Genomic DNA, 14823 nt, shown 5'->3' on the forward strand with positions numbered 1-14823 from the left:
TAAGAGACGTGACGCTACGGGTTCCCCATGCTCTGCTCGGCCAGGTGCTATCCAACATCGACGAGCTGTTTGATAGGACAGAGTTTTCTGCAGCCCCCGACCCCGGATGGCCGGATTGCTTCAATAGCGGGGTGTTTGTCTTCCAACCGTCTCTCGAGACGCATGGCCTCTTGCTGCAGCACGCCACCGACCACGGCAGCTTTGACGGTGAGCGACGGGATGCTGGAGGTGGGTGGGAGGGGAGGGGGCCGTTTCCAGCGCCCATACCCCTGCCTCATCCTCACTCCCCCTGGATATGGGAGTGGCACTAATCGGTTAAAGAGGGAGTGGGAGCATGAGGACGGACCGGGTGGGAGGGATAAGTGAAGGCGACAGACAAACCCATTGAGGGAAATATCCTCAGTGAGTAAGAAGAATGATTCCGCAATCCTGACCATACAGAAGTAGGTAGGCGAACCTTTCTCTAAAGACCCGGTAATAGAGGTTTTTCAGCATCACAAGCCATCCGATCTCTGGGGCAGATATTTAACCCTGTAGTCGTAGAGCGAAAGCAGCAACCGACAAGGCTTCAATGACTATGGCTGTGTTCCTGTAAAACCTTATTAACAAAAACGGATGCCAGCGTCCTTTGACCAGCCCCTGACGTAGAATAAAGTCAAGCGAGCCACGAGAAGCCGATATTTGGCTTGATTGCGCGTTAGTAGATGCGGAAAATGCTAGAATTGTCGTCACAAAAAGGAAACAGTACAGCGACCAAGAATCGTCTCTGGGTGAGGGCGAGGAGTTGCCCACCAGGCAGACACGGTTGGGGAAAGCAGTGTGGCTACCAGATAAAATTCATCACGGGAGGAATGGAGAATTTTGGAGACAATGCGAGGGTATGATTATCAAAGGTTTGGGTTATGAGTAGAGAATTTTGGAGAGAATATGCACTGTTAAAGTTAATGATATGGGTGATCGATTCTTTTTGAGACAAACGATCCTATTGTAATGGGCTTGGAGAAAAGAAGTACGACGGGACCGCACGTGCGGCTGTGTATTTTAAGCCCTTCAGACACGTCTTGAATTCCTTGGAAGCGCTGGACCATGCGTGATTAACCTCCTTGGGTGTACGTTCACCATTTAGGGGCAGATCAAGGCTTATTGAATAGCTTCTTCAGTAGCTGGTCGACAGCAGACATCCACAAGCACTTACCGTTCATCTATAACTTGAGCAGTAACACGGCGTACACCTACAGCCCCGCTTTCAAGCGGTAAGTTCTCCACTTTCTAGATCCTTCCATGCCTGGTGCCTTCCAGCAACCCTGTCTCTAGAATCCTCATCACCCTTTGGCATGTGGGACAAAAACAAATTAGATCATCCCTCTCTTTGCCTCTTGCTTTAAATTATAGGTAGTCAAGGCAGTGAGGCTTAATGGTTGTGGTTCCCAAAGTGTGGCCTAAGGAACCCCCGACGGGTTCTCCACAATTCTTTCAAATGTCTGCGGAGTCTAGATGACTTAAAAAAGTTATTCTAAGATGTCATTTTTTTTCTTCTCTTCTCAATTTTTTTTTTCTGTAAGTATACAGGGGGATTTTACAGGAATTCCATGACGTGGTAAAATAACACACTAAAAATTAAAAAAAAAAAAAAAAGAACCACGCACTAAATGCAGATGCAGATAAGAGAAAGCAGCCATCTCCTCTTGGGATGGTCAGCATCATTCTTTGGAGAATTGCTTTTCGAAAATACAATTATTTTTCACGGAAAAGTATGAAATGAGCGTCAGCATCTCGTGAGCGGATTGATTTCTAACGAATTGGTTAAATCTGTCTTCAGATTTCTCAGCTTTGTTGTCTGTGACGGTAAATGCATACAGATAGGATCCACGTGAACAAAGCTCAAGTCTCGGTCCTCAGTGTGTTTTAAGAATGTCAAGAAGAAAAAAAAAATTAAAAAAAAAAAAAGAATGTCAAGAAGTCTTAGGACCAAAACATTTGAGATTCGCTGCTGTGGGTGATGTTGTTATAAACAAAAGTGGAAAGTTTGAGCAGAATCTAGGGAAAGAAAAATTCTAAAAGCATGTATTTTTAACAGCGAACATATTGCCTCCAAGGAGCAGAAATGCGTCCTTGGGGAGTGAAAACATCCTATTTTTTCTGATGTATAAAGCAGAGATGTACATACAGAATGCAGATACACAGTTCAAATTTCATGGGAAGATGATTATGGGAAAAAAATGTTTAAAGACGTTGAGAGGAGAAAATTCACAATCTTGTAAGAGAACCCAGTTTTTTTTTTTAATTTTTTAAAATTTATTTATGATAGCTACAGAGAGAGAGAGAGAGAGAGAGAGGCAGAGACACAGGCAGAGGGAGAAGCAGGCTCCATGCACCGGGAGCCCGATGTGGGATTCGATCCCGGGTCTCCAGGATCGCGCCCTGGGCCAAAGGCAGGCGCCAAACCGCTGCGCCACCCAGGGATTCCCAGTTTTCTTGTTTGTAGCTAGTGTTGTCTACCGTAAAAGCGATTTTTTGGGGGAGGGTCCCTGTTGTTTTAAGATGATGTTTTGGCGTGGATGGAACTGGAGGGTATGATGCTGAGTGAAATGAGTCAATCGGAGAAGGACAAACAGTGTATGTTCTCATTCATTTGGGGAATATGAATAATAGTGAAAGGGAATATAAGGGAAGGGAGAAGAAATGTGTGGGAAATATCAGAAAGGGAGACAGAACATAAAGACTCCTAACTCTGGGAAAGGAACTAGGGGTGGTGGAAGGGGAGGAGGGCGGGGGGTGGGGGTGACTGGGTGGCGGGCACTGAGGGGGGCACTTGACGGGATGAGCACTGGGTGTTATGTTATATCTTGGCAAATTGAACACCAATAAAAAATAAATTTATTATTAAGAAAATAATAATGAGGAGATCCAATATTAGACAAGGAGGTCTGTACTGATGCCTGACGTCCATTGGCCTTTGTGCTTATATCTGTGAATGATTAATAAATACTAATAATGCTGTAATGCAAAAAAAAAAAGACGATGTTTTGGGCTATCTACCATAATGTTTATCTTTATAAGACTCTTGATTTAGTCTTCTGGTTTGAGGATTCCCTCAAATGGGTTTGAGGATTCCCAATAGTTTATGGTGAAGTTTCTTGGTAGATAGAAAGCAAAATACTCCAAAAGTTGATCGTTTATTTTTTTTAAAGATTTATTTATTTGTTCATATAGACATAGAGAGAGAGAGAGAGAGGCAGAGATACAGGAGGAGGGAGAAGCAGGCTCCATGCTGGGAGCCCGACACGGGACTCGATCCCGGGACTCCAGGATCGCGCCCTGGGCCAAAGGCAGGCGCTAAACCGCTGAGCCACCCAGGGATCCCCAAAAGTTCATTGTTTAAAAAAAATTAAGGAAAATTACCACCCGGTCCACCTAGTAGCGTTGAGACAAGTGTCCATGTACTGCTTTCTTTGATGTGTCTGGTGGTTGTGGGGTGCCTCCTGCATGCGTGTGATCACTTCCACGTGCAAAGTAGATTGTTTTGTGTTTCTTCCTCAGATTTGGCTCGAGTGTGAAGGTCGTCCACTTTTTGGGGCCCACGAAGCCCTGGAACTACAAGTACAACCCCCAGACTGGCTCGGTTTTGGAGGAGGGCTCCGGGTTGGCCAACCAGCACCAGACATCCTTCCTTAACCTCTGGTGGAAAATCTACCAGCACAGCATCCTGCCCCTTTACGAAAGCTTCCGGGATGAAGAAGAACACGCATCTCCGGGACACACCGTAAGCCAGCGACACCCTCTAAAAGCAAGAGTTGAGGACGGGCATAGGCTCTGCGCGATCGGTACCCGGTGTACTTACTCGGAACGCTCCCTTCTGTTTGAACATGCCGTATTTCATAGAGGACGCCGAAGATACAGACACCCTGGTCTGGTTTTTTTTTTTTTTTTTTTTTTTCTGGCTCTAAATCATGAATGTTTAATGGGCCAAAATGTTGGTGTGATTTAGAGGGTTCGTGCATAAATAGATTATTTCAGTTGGCCGCCTTCATCAGGGAAAGAGCCACTTGCAGCTAAGTGGCTGCGGGTGATTGATTGCCATGTTGTTCTAGGAGATTCTTGCCAATTTACATCATCAATTCAAGTGGCTTTTGGAGGACGTTGCTCAAGAGGATTTTTGAAACCGTTGATTGAGACCAATTTGGTTTTTTCAGAATGTAATGGTAACCCTCCATGCACTCAATAGTCCCGTTTGTGCAGCCACCTGCCGCGCAGAAGGCTTCTTGAAATTCGGTCCCAGGAAAGGTTATTACCTGATCGTTATTTACCCCAGCGCGTGTGTTAGTACCATGCGGCCAAACTGAAAAGAATCCATACAAATTGAAAATAATCTCTGCCACGGTTTTTGTTTGCTGGAACTAGGGGCTGCTTCTCTCTGGAAGGACTGAGTTTCTCTGATCATTTCACACGAGGGAATAGGAGTTTATTTGTGTTTGTGTTGCCACTTATTTCCTGCCAGGTGGTTTGCAAGGTGTCACAGTTTTACGGGGAGGAAGAAAAGAGGTGGAGTCGGGTGGTTCTGAGGAATAAGTCTAGGACACGTGACCCATGTGGTGGTTCTTGCCAGAATGGTGGCAACTTCCTGCAGGACCACCTGTCACCTGTTTTATTACCTTTGTGAGTTGTCCCATGGCCACGAACCCTACGGCCCCGGGGGTCTCTGTGTCGGTCCTGCGGCACGGGAGTGCTTGCTTTTGTTTCCAGAGTGTCGGACCCTGGCCCAGAAGATTTATAGGTTGTTGATAGGTTCTCAGGGCCTGGTTTTGTAAGTCTGTGTGCATTCCTTGGGTGAGCTTATGTTTACTGAGTGCCGACGATTGATAGGGTTGGGGAGCACTGGCCTCATAGAGGACTGGACGGGTCCTGGGGTCTCCAGGGCAGCCAGAGAGTTAAAAAGATGTAAGGAGGACTTACCGGATGCATCCCTCTTTGTGCAGGCTGGTGTCGAGGAGCTGGGTGCAATATCAGCAGTGGGGTCCAGCCAGCCTTGGCTTGCTGAGGGCCCTGTGGAGCAGACCGTGGTCACGGATGACACCCCACCCTCACCCAAGGGATGCCATGCGGAAGACGTAAGTACCCGCCCTCCACACAGGTGTGCCGGGAGAGTCAGACGCTGGCTCCCGGAGGAGACAGGGCTCCGAGCCTGCTCCCGGAGCTCCTGGGGCTCCCGGGGAGGGAGAGGGCGTGGCCCCGTCTGCGGGGTGCTCCGGCTTCGAGGGGCTCCTGCATTCGTGTAGATCGTCGCACCGTGTCACACGGCGTACGTGGCGTAGTGCTCTCCCAGGTGTGCATCCCAGTCCTGGGAACCTGAAACCGCTACCTTATCTGGAAACGGGGTCTTGGCAGGTGTGGTTAGGTTGAAGACCCCGAGAGGATGACTCTAGGTTTTCCGGGTGGCCCTGTGTCGTCACCAGGGTCCTCAGACGGGGGAGGCAGAGGGAGATTTGCTGATAGAACATGAGGTGATGGAAGAGGCCACACAGAGACGGGAAGAGGTGCGTTCTGCTGGCGTCAGGGGCGCGTGGCCACAAGCAGGGTTGGAGGGCCCTCGGGACGCAGGAAGAGGCCAGGAGATGGAGCATCTGGGGGAGCCGCCAGAAGGAACTCTACTCGGCCCGCATCTTGGCTTCAGCCCAGGGACACCCGTGTCGGAGTTCTGAGCTCCAGAACCGCAAGATGGTCAGTCTGCATCGTTTGGAGCCACCCCAAAGGGGAAGCGAGGGTGAGCATTTGTCCCAGCGGCCACAGGAAGCTAATACCCTGAGAACAGGTGTCGGGTCTCATCCTGATATTGTGGGGTCCCCAAACATTCAAGTTCGAGAGGTGTCGCCTGCATCTCCCTGGAGCCCAGCTGCCAGGCCACGCAGTTCTACAGCCGGAGAGCTTTCGCCAGCCCCTCGATGAGACTATGACTTGCAGATCCGTGTTGACCCGCGTGCTCGTTTCTCCTGAGCCTGGGTCTGCTGAGTGCTCCTCCTCGGAGGAGAAAACTAATACCGGGTCTTATTTGCAGAAGGGATAACCCCAAACGAGGCCGTTCTTTCTCCCTCCCCGACCGCGGAGTGAATACGTTGGAATAATGCCCAGTGTTTGAAGGTTTCTGAGTTTGAATCCTCATGTGGAAAGCCGGTTTTATTCCCTTAATTCCTCACCGAGATTATTAGGAATTTGTAGCCGGAGATGGCTCTGGGGGGTGGTGGGTTCAAGGGCTGTTGTGTTTTTCTGTGTGCTGCACCCGGGGTTGGCGGAACTGTCATAGATTGGGAACAGCCAGTGTTTGAATTTTAGGAGACGTGTCTGTGGAAGGGACTCTACGCTTTATTATAATGTGGAGTAAATTACCTCGTCTGGGCAGCTTCACGCGCTAATAGTCTTTGAGTTGTGATTTCACGTCAACGCAAACGAATGGAGCAGACACGGGGACAGCCGGGTCCATCCGTGGTGGAAGATTGTGGCGCCATTTGGGCAAGTTTGCTCTGGCCGCGAACCCCACCCCATCCTCAAGGGGCAGGACTGGGGGAAGGAAGATGGTGGGAGAGAGCCCAAGATTGGAGAAAAGTGGGTTCAGAACAAGTCCCTGTATGGAAGGAGGAACGTCAGTGAACGTCATTGAACGTGTGACCCTGCGGGCCGTGGGGTCTATAGCTGGGGCCTGGGGCTGCCATCGTCCTGGGCTCCGTGGAGTCTGAGCCCGAGGCCCAAGCGATCGGTAGACGGGAGGCGACTCCCCGGGTGGGTTGAGTGTGGCCCGTTCAGGATAGTTCACTAGTCCTCACAAGTAATCGTGGGACTCCCAACTCTAGTCTTGGCTGCCGTCCCTGCTCCCGCTCAGCTCCGTACCCCCACGCCCCGGGCTTGGAGAACCTCTCCAGACGGTGGGTGGCTGCGGTCAATGACCCGTGTCTACAGATGGCGAGAGGAAGCGGCCGGAGGAAGGAATACAGAGCAGGCCACCGGGAGGTGTGACTTTGATCCGTAGTAACGTGGTGTTTCGGGGTGTCTGCTTCATTCTTCTCTCCTGCTCTAGCCCACCTCTCCATCCTGCCGTCTGTGAATTATGCGTTGCAGTGACTGACGGTTGAAGAAATCTGGGTGGCCCGCCTGATTGCTGATGAGCACGTGTCTCCAGAAGCGATGAAATCCTCACGCTTTTAAAAGGAAGGGATGCCCACCTCGGTGCCCGCCACCCAGGGGGGCACTTGACGGGATGAGCACTGGGTGTTATTCTGTATGTTGACAAATTGAACACCAATAAAAAAATGAATTTATTTAAAAAAAATAATAAAAAACATTAAAAGGAAGGGATAAGTAAATAAAAGGAAGGGATGCATCACTAAATTCTACTCCTGAAGCCGATATTACACTGTATTAACTCACTAGAATCACGTTGTATGTTAACTCACTAGAATTTATTTTTTTGAAGATTTTATTTATTTATTCAAGACACAGAGAGAGACGCAGAGAGGCAGAGACACAGGCAGAGGGAGAAGCAGGCTCCCCACAGGGAGCCCGACGCGGGACTCGATCCCGTGACCCTGGGGTCACGCCCTGGGCCGAAGGCGGCGCTATACCGCTGAGCCACCCGGGCTGCCCTCACTAGAATTTAAATAAAAATTTGAAACAAGAATAAAAAAGGAAGGGAAGCTTCCACAGTATCTGGGGTATGGTTCCTTATTTGGGAATTAATTATACATCATCACTGCCACCTACCGGCCATGTATTGAATCATTGACCTCGGGTCTTTAGTTTGGGGAGCTGGAATCCTGTCTAAAAATAAATTAAAAATAAAAATAATAAATAAATAAATAAATAAGATCATTTTCATAAATTCCTGAAAGTGTACAAGAGCTGGGTCCTGAAATTGGGAGCCTTATTGAAGATAGCAGCCTTTCTATATATAACGATGGCAACAGTATTGACCAGGTCTCGGTTTTCCAAAATAAAGCTAAAGGTCTCATTTTCTTCCCGTAGGAGTTAATGTATTCGCCATGTACTGTCTTCACAGCCAAGTGTTTTGTCCTCCAGTATCTTGGGTGGGGAAATGTACTTAAATGGAAAGATGAGGAATGCCCTTTATTTTATTTTATTTTTTGGAGTTATTGGTTGTTTTTATTGTGATTTCGTAGAACATCCTATTTTGTTTTCGTAAAACCTTTCGTGGAGGGATAACACACATGCACAGGTTGATGCATTTTCAGAGTGAAAAGCGTCCTAAATCGCCGCAATCCAGGTCCAGAAACTCACCCCAAGGGAACCTCTCGCACCCTCGCAGCCACTAGGAAATGCTCTCCCGACCTTGACCCACACCACTTCCCTGCGGGTGCTTTCGAGGACCTTCTAAAGGGGGCCCCACAGTATGTACTTTTGGGTCTGGTCTCTTTCAGTTGACATCTGTACGAGATCGATTCGTCCTGCCGAGCGGGTCGGTAGTTGATTTATTCTCATGGGCTGCGTGTTATCAAATCGTAGCAAGACCCGAAGAATCGATCAATTCCGGTGTTGATGGGCGCGTTGATCAATTCCGGTATCACCCGGCTAGCAGCAAGCCTATTCGTGCATGTTGTGGCCCTTGCTAAGCGTTTTTGGAGACGTTCTACCTAACAACGGTGGGGTCGTTCCATCAAAGGGCATCGCGTGTACCCTGTTGCGTTAGTAGATTCCGCCCGGGATTTTGCAAGCGGCTGCAGCCCTAGCGGGGTTTGGGAGCTCTGGATGACGCCACATCTTCATTCACCAACCTTCCAAGGTGCCGGTGAGCACGTGGGGCATCTCCTTGTGGTTTTATTTTATTTTTTTATACATTTATTTTTTATCGGTGTTCAATTTGCCAACACCCAGCGCCCATCCTTGTGGTTTTAATTTGCACGGTTGAGATGATGTTCAGTTAACTCGAGCCAGGTCTCAGGTGCTTTTACCAAGCTTTGACTCTTTTGGAAATGCTCGTTCAAATACTTTGAACATTTTTCTCCAGAGTTTCCCTTTTTTTCTCTAAGTTAGCGTCTGGACGACGTGTGTATATTCGAGATACAAGTTCTTTTTCGGTAGTACAGTACGTATTAATATTTTTTCCTACTCTGTTGCCTTTTCAATCCCCAAACGGCATCTTTCTACGAAGAGAAGTTTATAGTTTAGCCACGTTTTAGTATTTCCTTTAGGAGTAGTGTGTCTTGTTTATTCTTTAGGGTATCTGTCCGTAAACTAGGGTCATGAAGATAATCATCTTCGTTGTCTTACAGAATTTTTATTGTTTCCACTTTTTACACAGAAGCGCATCACCTACTTGGGATGGATGTTAGGTAACAAATGCATTTGGGGTCAACATTCACTAGTGTTACTTGGGTGTCTGTCATTAATTCACAGCACGGGTTATCGACCACACCATTGCTCCCCGCCTGCTTGGTCATGTTTCCTTTGCCCTCAGTCTACTGCCCATACGTGGATGAATCTATTTCCAGACGCGATTTTTTTTTGTTTTATTTCTCCCTTTCTTGCACCGATAATCAGTGCCATGGTTACCGTGGCCTTAATTAAAAGTCTCATTACCGGTCCTGCAAGTACTTCAACTTTTTTCTTCTTTCCTTGCCTCTTGCTAAATTTCCTTTAAATTTCCATATGAATATTAGGATCAGCTTCACAGTTTCTTGGAATACAAAAAAAAAAAAAATCATCTGGAATTTCGGCTGGGATTGCATTGATTCTATAGATGGGTTTTAGAAGAATTAATATCACCAAAGTTTGAGTCTTCTGCTCTATGGACTTAGTATATTTCTATTTTTACATTTTTTTTAACAACTTTATTTTTTTAATTTATGATAGGCACACAGTGAGAGAGACAGAGGCAGAGACATAGGCAGAGGGAGAAGCAGGCTCCATGCACTGGGAGCCCGACGTGGGGTTCGATCCCGGGTCTCCAGGATCGTGCCCTGGGCCAAAGGCAGGCGCTAAACCGCTGCACCACCCAGGGATCCCTCTTTTTAGATTTTTTAAAGGGTTTTATTTATTTATTAGTTTGCAGAGAAAGGCAGAGACACAGGCAGAGGGAGAAGGAGGCTCTCTACAGGGAGCCAACGTGGGACTCGATCCCAGGACCCTGGGATCACGACCCGAGCAGAAGGCAGATGCTCAACTACTGAGCCACCCACAGATCTTCTTTAATTTCCTTCAATATGGTCATTTTCCTAGTAAAGATCTTGCATACATTTTACCGGACTTATTCCTAGTTTTTGGTGGTTTTTGAGGCCATTATAAATAGTGTTATTGTAAAACCTACGATTTTTGCCCTGGATCCTTTTGGTTATTCTGCATACCTCATTACATCACCTGCAAGGAAAAAACAGTCCCGTAGTTTGCTAAGATGTCAATCATACATCGACCAGTGTCATCTGTCCATTCCACTCCTACGGTATTTACTCAAGAGAAATCAAAGCATAAGTTCGTTCATACAAAGACAGCAGATTTGATGTGTAATAGCTCAGAACCGGAGACGACTCAAGTGTCCATCAACACGTCAAAGTGTGAACACATTGCGGCCCGTCCATACACTGGAATGCTACTCGGGCAATGAAAGGAAATGCACTCCGGAGACAGGCAACCGATGTGCAAAGCGTAATCATACCGAGTCAAAGAAGCCGGACCAAAAAAAAAAAAAAAAAAAAAAAAAAAGATGATATGTACCAAGCGGTTCCATTTCTCTAAAATACTACAAGAGGTGAAATAATCTACAGTGACAGATAGAAGATGAGAGAGGGTCCCTGGGGATGGTGGAGGAAGGAGGGAAAACTTTTGGCGAGGACACGTGTTTGCTCTCTTGACTAGGTCAAAACTTGCCCATTTGTGCAGGTTAGTCCCGATTTATAGTATGGAAACGGTACTTTAGTAAAGCGGTTAACGAAGCAAGACGCGTGAAGTTACTATATGGTCTTGGCCCATCTTCGTCTTGTTATGAAATAATTTCTACCAAAGTTTATTGCCTTAAAGCTTCATTTTGCTTAGTACTTACGTGGTATGTTTTGCTCTGCCTTTTTCCTGTCAATCTTTCCGTGTTCTTAATGTTGAGGCTGGAACTATCTAAAAAATTCGGAATGGGGTTCTGTTTTTATCCATTTCCTTTTTTTTTTTTTTTTTTTGCCTTTTAACTGGGGTAGATTGTTGACATTTGATACAATTACTGGGATACTTATGTTTAAATCTCTCCTATGGTTGGTTTATTTATTTATTTTATTACCGATTTGAAGGATATTTTTCTCTCTTTTTAATCTTTCTTTGGATACACGAATGTGTTTTTAGTTATTTCATTTTAGCCTCCACTTCCATGTCACTGTGGCATTATTTTGATCATTTTTTTAAGTGGTTACTTGGAGATTTTCCAATTGTCATTCCTGACTTTGATGTAATGTAATGTGTTTAGGACTTCGAGACTTTCGGGAAGTAGAAGAACCCAGAAGGGTTTCAGATTGATCTCTTCTCCCCTGACATTTTGTGCTGTTGTTGTCTGTTTTAATTCTGTAACCACTTCCTGCCGTCCAAGTCCACTTACCTATGTCATCTTATTTTCATTCTGTGCTTCATTCTATCAATAACAGCTGTCTTCTCCCCTCAAAGAACTTCTGTTATTATTCATTTCATTTTATTTTATTTTAATTTTATTATTATTATTCATTTAATTTTATTTTTTTAATTTTTTTAATTTATTTATGATAGTCACACAGAGAGAGAGAGAGAGAGAGAGGCAAAGATATAGGCAGAGGGAGAATCAGGCTTCATGCACCGGGAGACCGACGTGGGATCGACGTAGGATCGCGCCCTGGGCCAAAGACAGGCGCTAAACCGCTGCGCCACCCAGGGATCCCAATTATTATTCATTTTAATTCAGGCTTCAGGCTGAAAAATTCTCTCCACTTGTATATCTGAAAATTCCTTTACTTAACCTTCATTTTGCGACCAGGTTTTCCGGGATGCAGAATGCTCACTTGGCGGTTCTTTTTACGAGGGCACCTTGACGACGTTGTTCCTGCATCTCCTGATGCCCACTATCGCTCTGCAGGTTCATCTCCTAGACTCGTGTTTAGGCACTTGAGGGCGATTTATCTCTTCTCTCTGGCTGCCCTTAAGATTTTTCTCCTGAGCTCTGATTATCTGTTTTATAATCAACAGCTCTGGCTTTATTATTTTCCCTGTTTGTCCTACTTGCAGGCTGTAGCTTGAGCCTGTATTCCTTCTGCGCATTCTGTGTCTCTGTATGTCTCTGTCTCCCCCTCCCTCTCCCCACTCTTTCTTCCTTTTAGGACCTTGATGACATCTCATTAGGACTTGTTACCTTGTTTACCGCATCTATGATTCCCTTCTCTACGTCTTTCCTCCCATTTCTCCTTCCATGCTTCATTCCACTGGCCTATTTTCCAATTGATCGATCTTCTCTTTCGTTGCGTTTCATCAGTTGTGAAACCCATGGTCTCAACACTCCATTTCAGCTATTTTATTTTTAACCCCAATTAACATAAAATGTTAATAGCGCAGCTTCTATATTTCATTGAAATTCTCCAACTTGTCCCTTTATTTCATTTAAAGTATCTCTTACACTTGATTACAGTCCATGTCTGATAAATCCTATATCTGGGATTTCGTGTGGATCTTGTGGTTCTTGTGGTTTGATTTTGTTTTTCCTCTTGCTCTTCATTCATGTGGTCTTGTCTTGCTCTGTGCTAGGTGATTATTGATACCACACGACACATTGCTTATGGAGAAACTGCAGGGATCGTTGGGAGTTTTGAATCATCAACATCCAGTGGGCATTGCTTCCCCCCCGCCCCCCAGGAAGGAAATTTTCATAGAGGTGATTTGCCCACAGCCCGTGAGAGGTTGAGCTGGTGTGAAATTGGGCTTCTGTGTTTGTAAGAGCGCTCTCTTTCTGCCCCTCCTTTTAGTGGAGTCCCTCATGAAAGCCTGCGGTGTACAGGGGGTCCCTCCTGAGCACCTCATCATTTATGGGTTCCTCGGCCTCATAGCACCTCTGAAATGTCTGCTTAAACTCTTGTCTACAGCCTCTTGCTTGCCTAAAGGGGAAATAAGATGCTGGATGCACTTATGAGATTGATATTACAGGTGCAGCCCAGCCTGCCCACATGACTTCTGCGTGTGTTTGCAGGGAGAATTGGGGCAATTCAGAGAACGTGTCAGTGTTCTCTAGCTTCTGTGGTGGACGTGATTAGGTTAATCTTGCGGAAGCCTTTGGATCATTTACAGACCCCAGCCTGTGGGCACAAACTTGCTTCCTGACCATGAATTGATTAGGCACGGGGTATTAACAGCCCCAAATAGGTAAAAATCTATGTCTGTGTCCCAGTCAGCTTTGGTGGCAGAGGCATGCTGGGCTCCATGCAGTCATCGTGGGATCCAGTATCTTCCTGTTGTTCTGCTCCAGCTTCTTCTAGGACATCCCATGTCCACTGTGGCTCCCTGAGACAGAATGAGGCCTCCCCGCTGAAGCCAGCCATTGCACACAGTGCCCTGTATTTTCTCCTGTGCACCTGGAATGACCGTAGCTATGGACCATCCTTGGAAACATGGAGAAAATAATCCCTCGAGTTGCTCTCTGTAGGGGTTTGTTTTCTTGTGGAACCTCAGTTGAAATAGGTTGGAGGGATCTTGTTCCTCATGTGACATGTGAGGAGCAAGAGTGGGAAAAGCATATCCCACCTCAGTGGAGGTGAGTCACAGTGCATCTCAGTGGCGTGGGTGAGAAGTCGCCGTGCGTCTCCACATACGTACAAAGAAGACGGGAGCCCAACACAGTGTGAGCCCAACACAGTGGAGCAGCTGCTGGAGTTGGTGACCCTGGCCGTGTCTGCCCCGCACCTGTTCCTTGTCGTGCTGCCTTTGTATCGTGGAATCCAACAACCTAGATATTTGCGTGTTTTCAGATATTTGCAGGAGGGTTATTCTAATGTACTTTTCTTTCTCTCTTTATGACAGACGATAGGGTGGCCTGAACTTGAGACATCCGCTGGAGTGAGGTGTGACCCATTGTCACCACCCTCCCCCCAATGTGCAGACTCCTCAGGGACCCAGAGCACCTCGGTACACCTCATTTATACTCCTCCCGCACATCTGTGTCTCCTAGTGTTGTTTTCTTGGTGTGTCTGTGTCCGTCGAACAGCAGAGAAGATGCCCCATGCTTTTATTCTTCATCCTGTGATCTTGCCGAATGGTTTTCCCAACCTCGAATACGTGTTGTGATTAGTCCGTAAAGGACCCAAGTGTCTGTTCAGACTTCTGTTGGTCATTTGGTCAGTCCATTTCCCTTTAGGAACATTAGAAATGACAAAGGTGTAACATCACCATAACACATATTCCCCCTTTTAAAAAGATTTTTTTGGTAGGATTTTGGATCCATCTTTAATATCAGTATTAAGGGATTATGGGTCATACCCTTGTTTTTGCTAAATGTGCCCTCATGAATCTGAGCTTCTGTTACCATGCATCATCAGAAGATAGAACTCAGAGTCTGCTATGCTCATTGAGACCCGAGCTTAGTAAGATACTTTCATGGGCACTTGGTATAAACTATAGTCAACCCTTCAACAACACAGGGTTGACCTGCACGAGTGCACTTATACACATGGATTGCTTCCCAAAAAATGTACGATAGCACTATATAAATGTATTTTCACATCTTGTGATTGTCTTAATCACATTTTCTTTTCTCCATCTCGCTTTATTATAAGAATACACTCTATAATATGTAGAACGTGCAAAATACATGTTGATCGACTTTTTATGTTACTG

The 14823-nt window shown here is 46.3% G+C and overlaps 1 protein-coding gene across 4 annotated transcripts in view; it reads left to right on the forward strand.

The window, feature by feature from the left end:
* The window catches only part of GYG2 (glycogenin 2), a 40190-nt gene that overhangs the window by 20286 nt on the left and 5081 nt on the right, over positions 1-14823 (forward strand). For 2 of the 4 annotated variants that reach the window (XM_055337691.1, XM_055337692.1), the window contains exons 5-9: positions 45-207; positions 1127-1253; positions 3541-3763; positions 4977-5108; positions 14011-14115. In XM_055337691.1, the coding sequence (XP_055193666.1) occupies positions 45-207; positions 1127-1253; positions 3541-3763; positions 4977-5108; positions 14011-14115 (750 nt within the window). Of the gene's footprint in view, positions 1-44; positions 208-1126; positions 1254-3540; positions 3764-4976; positions 5109-5453; positions 7042-14010; positions 14116-14823 lie in introns of those variants that run through there. The other 2 variants (XM_055337693.1, XM_055337694.1) reach the window with 2 other exon arrangements.

This window comes from Nyctereutes procyonoides, unplaced genomic scaffold, assembly GCF_905146905.1.
Source record: "Nyctereutes procyonoides isolate TBG_1078 unplaced genomic scaffold, NYPRO_anot_genome, whole genome shotgun sequence".
NCBI classification, from domain to species: Eukaryota; Metazoa; Chordata; class Mammalia; order Carnivora; family Canidae; genus Nyctereutes; species Nyctereutes procyonoides.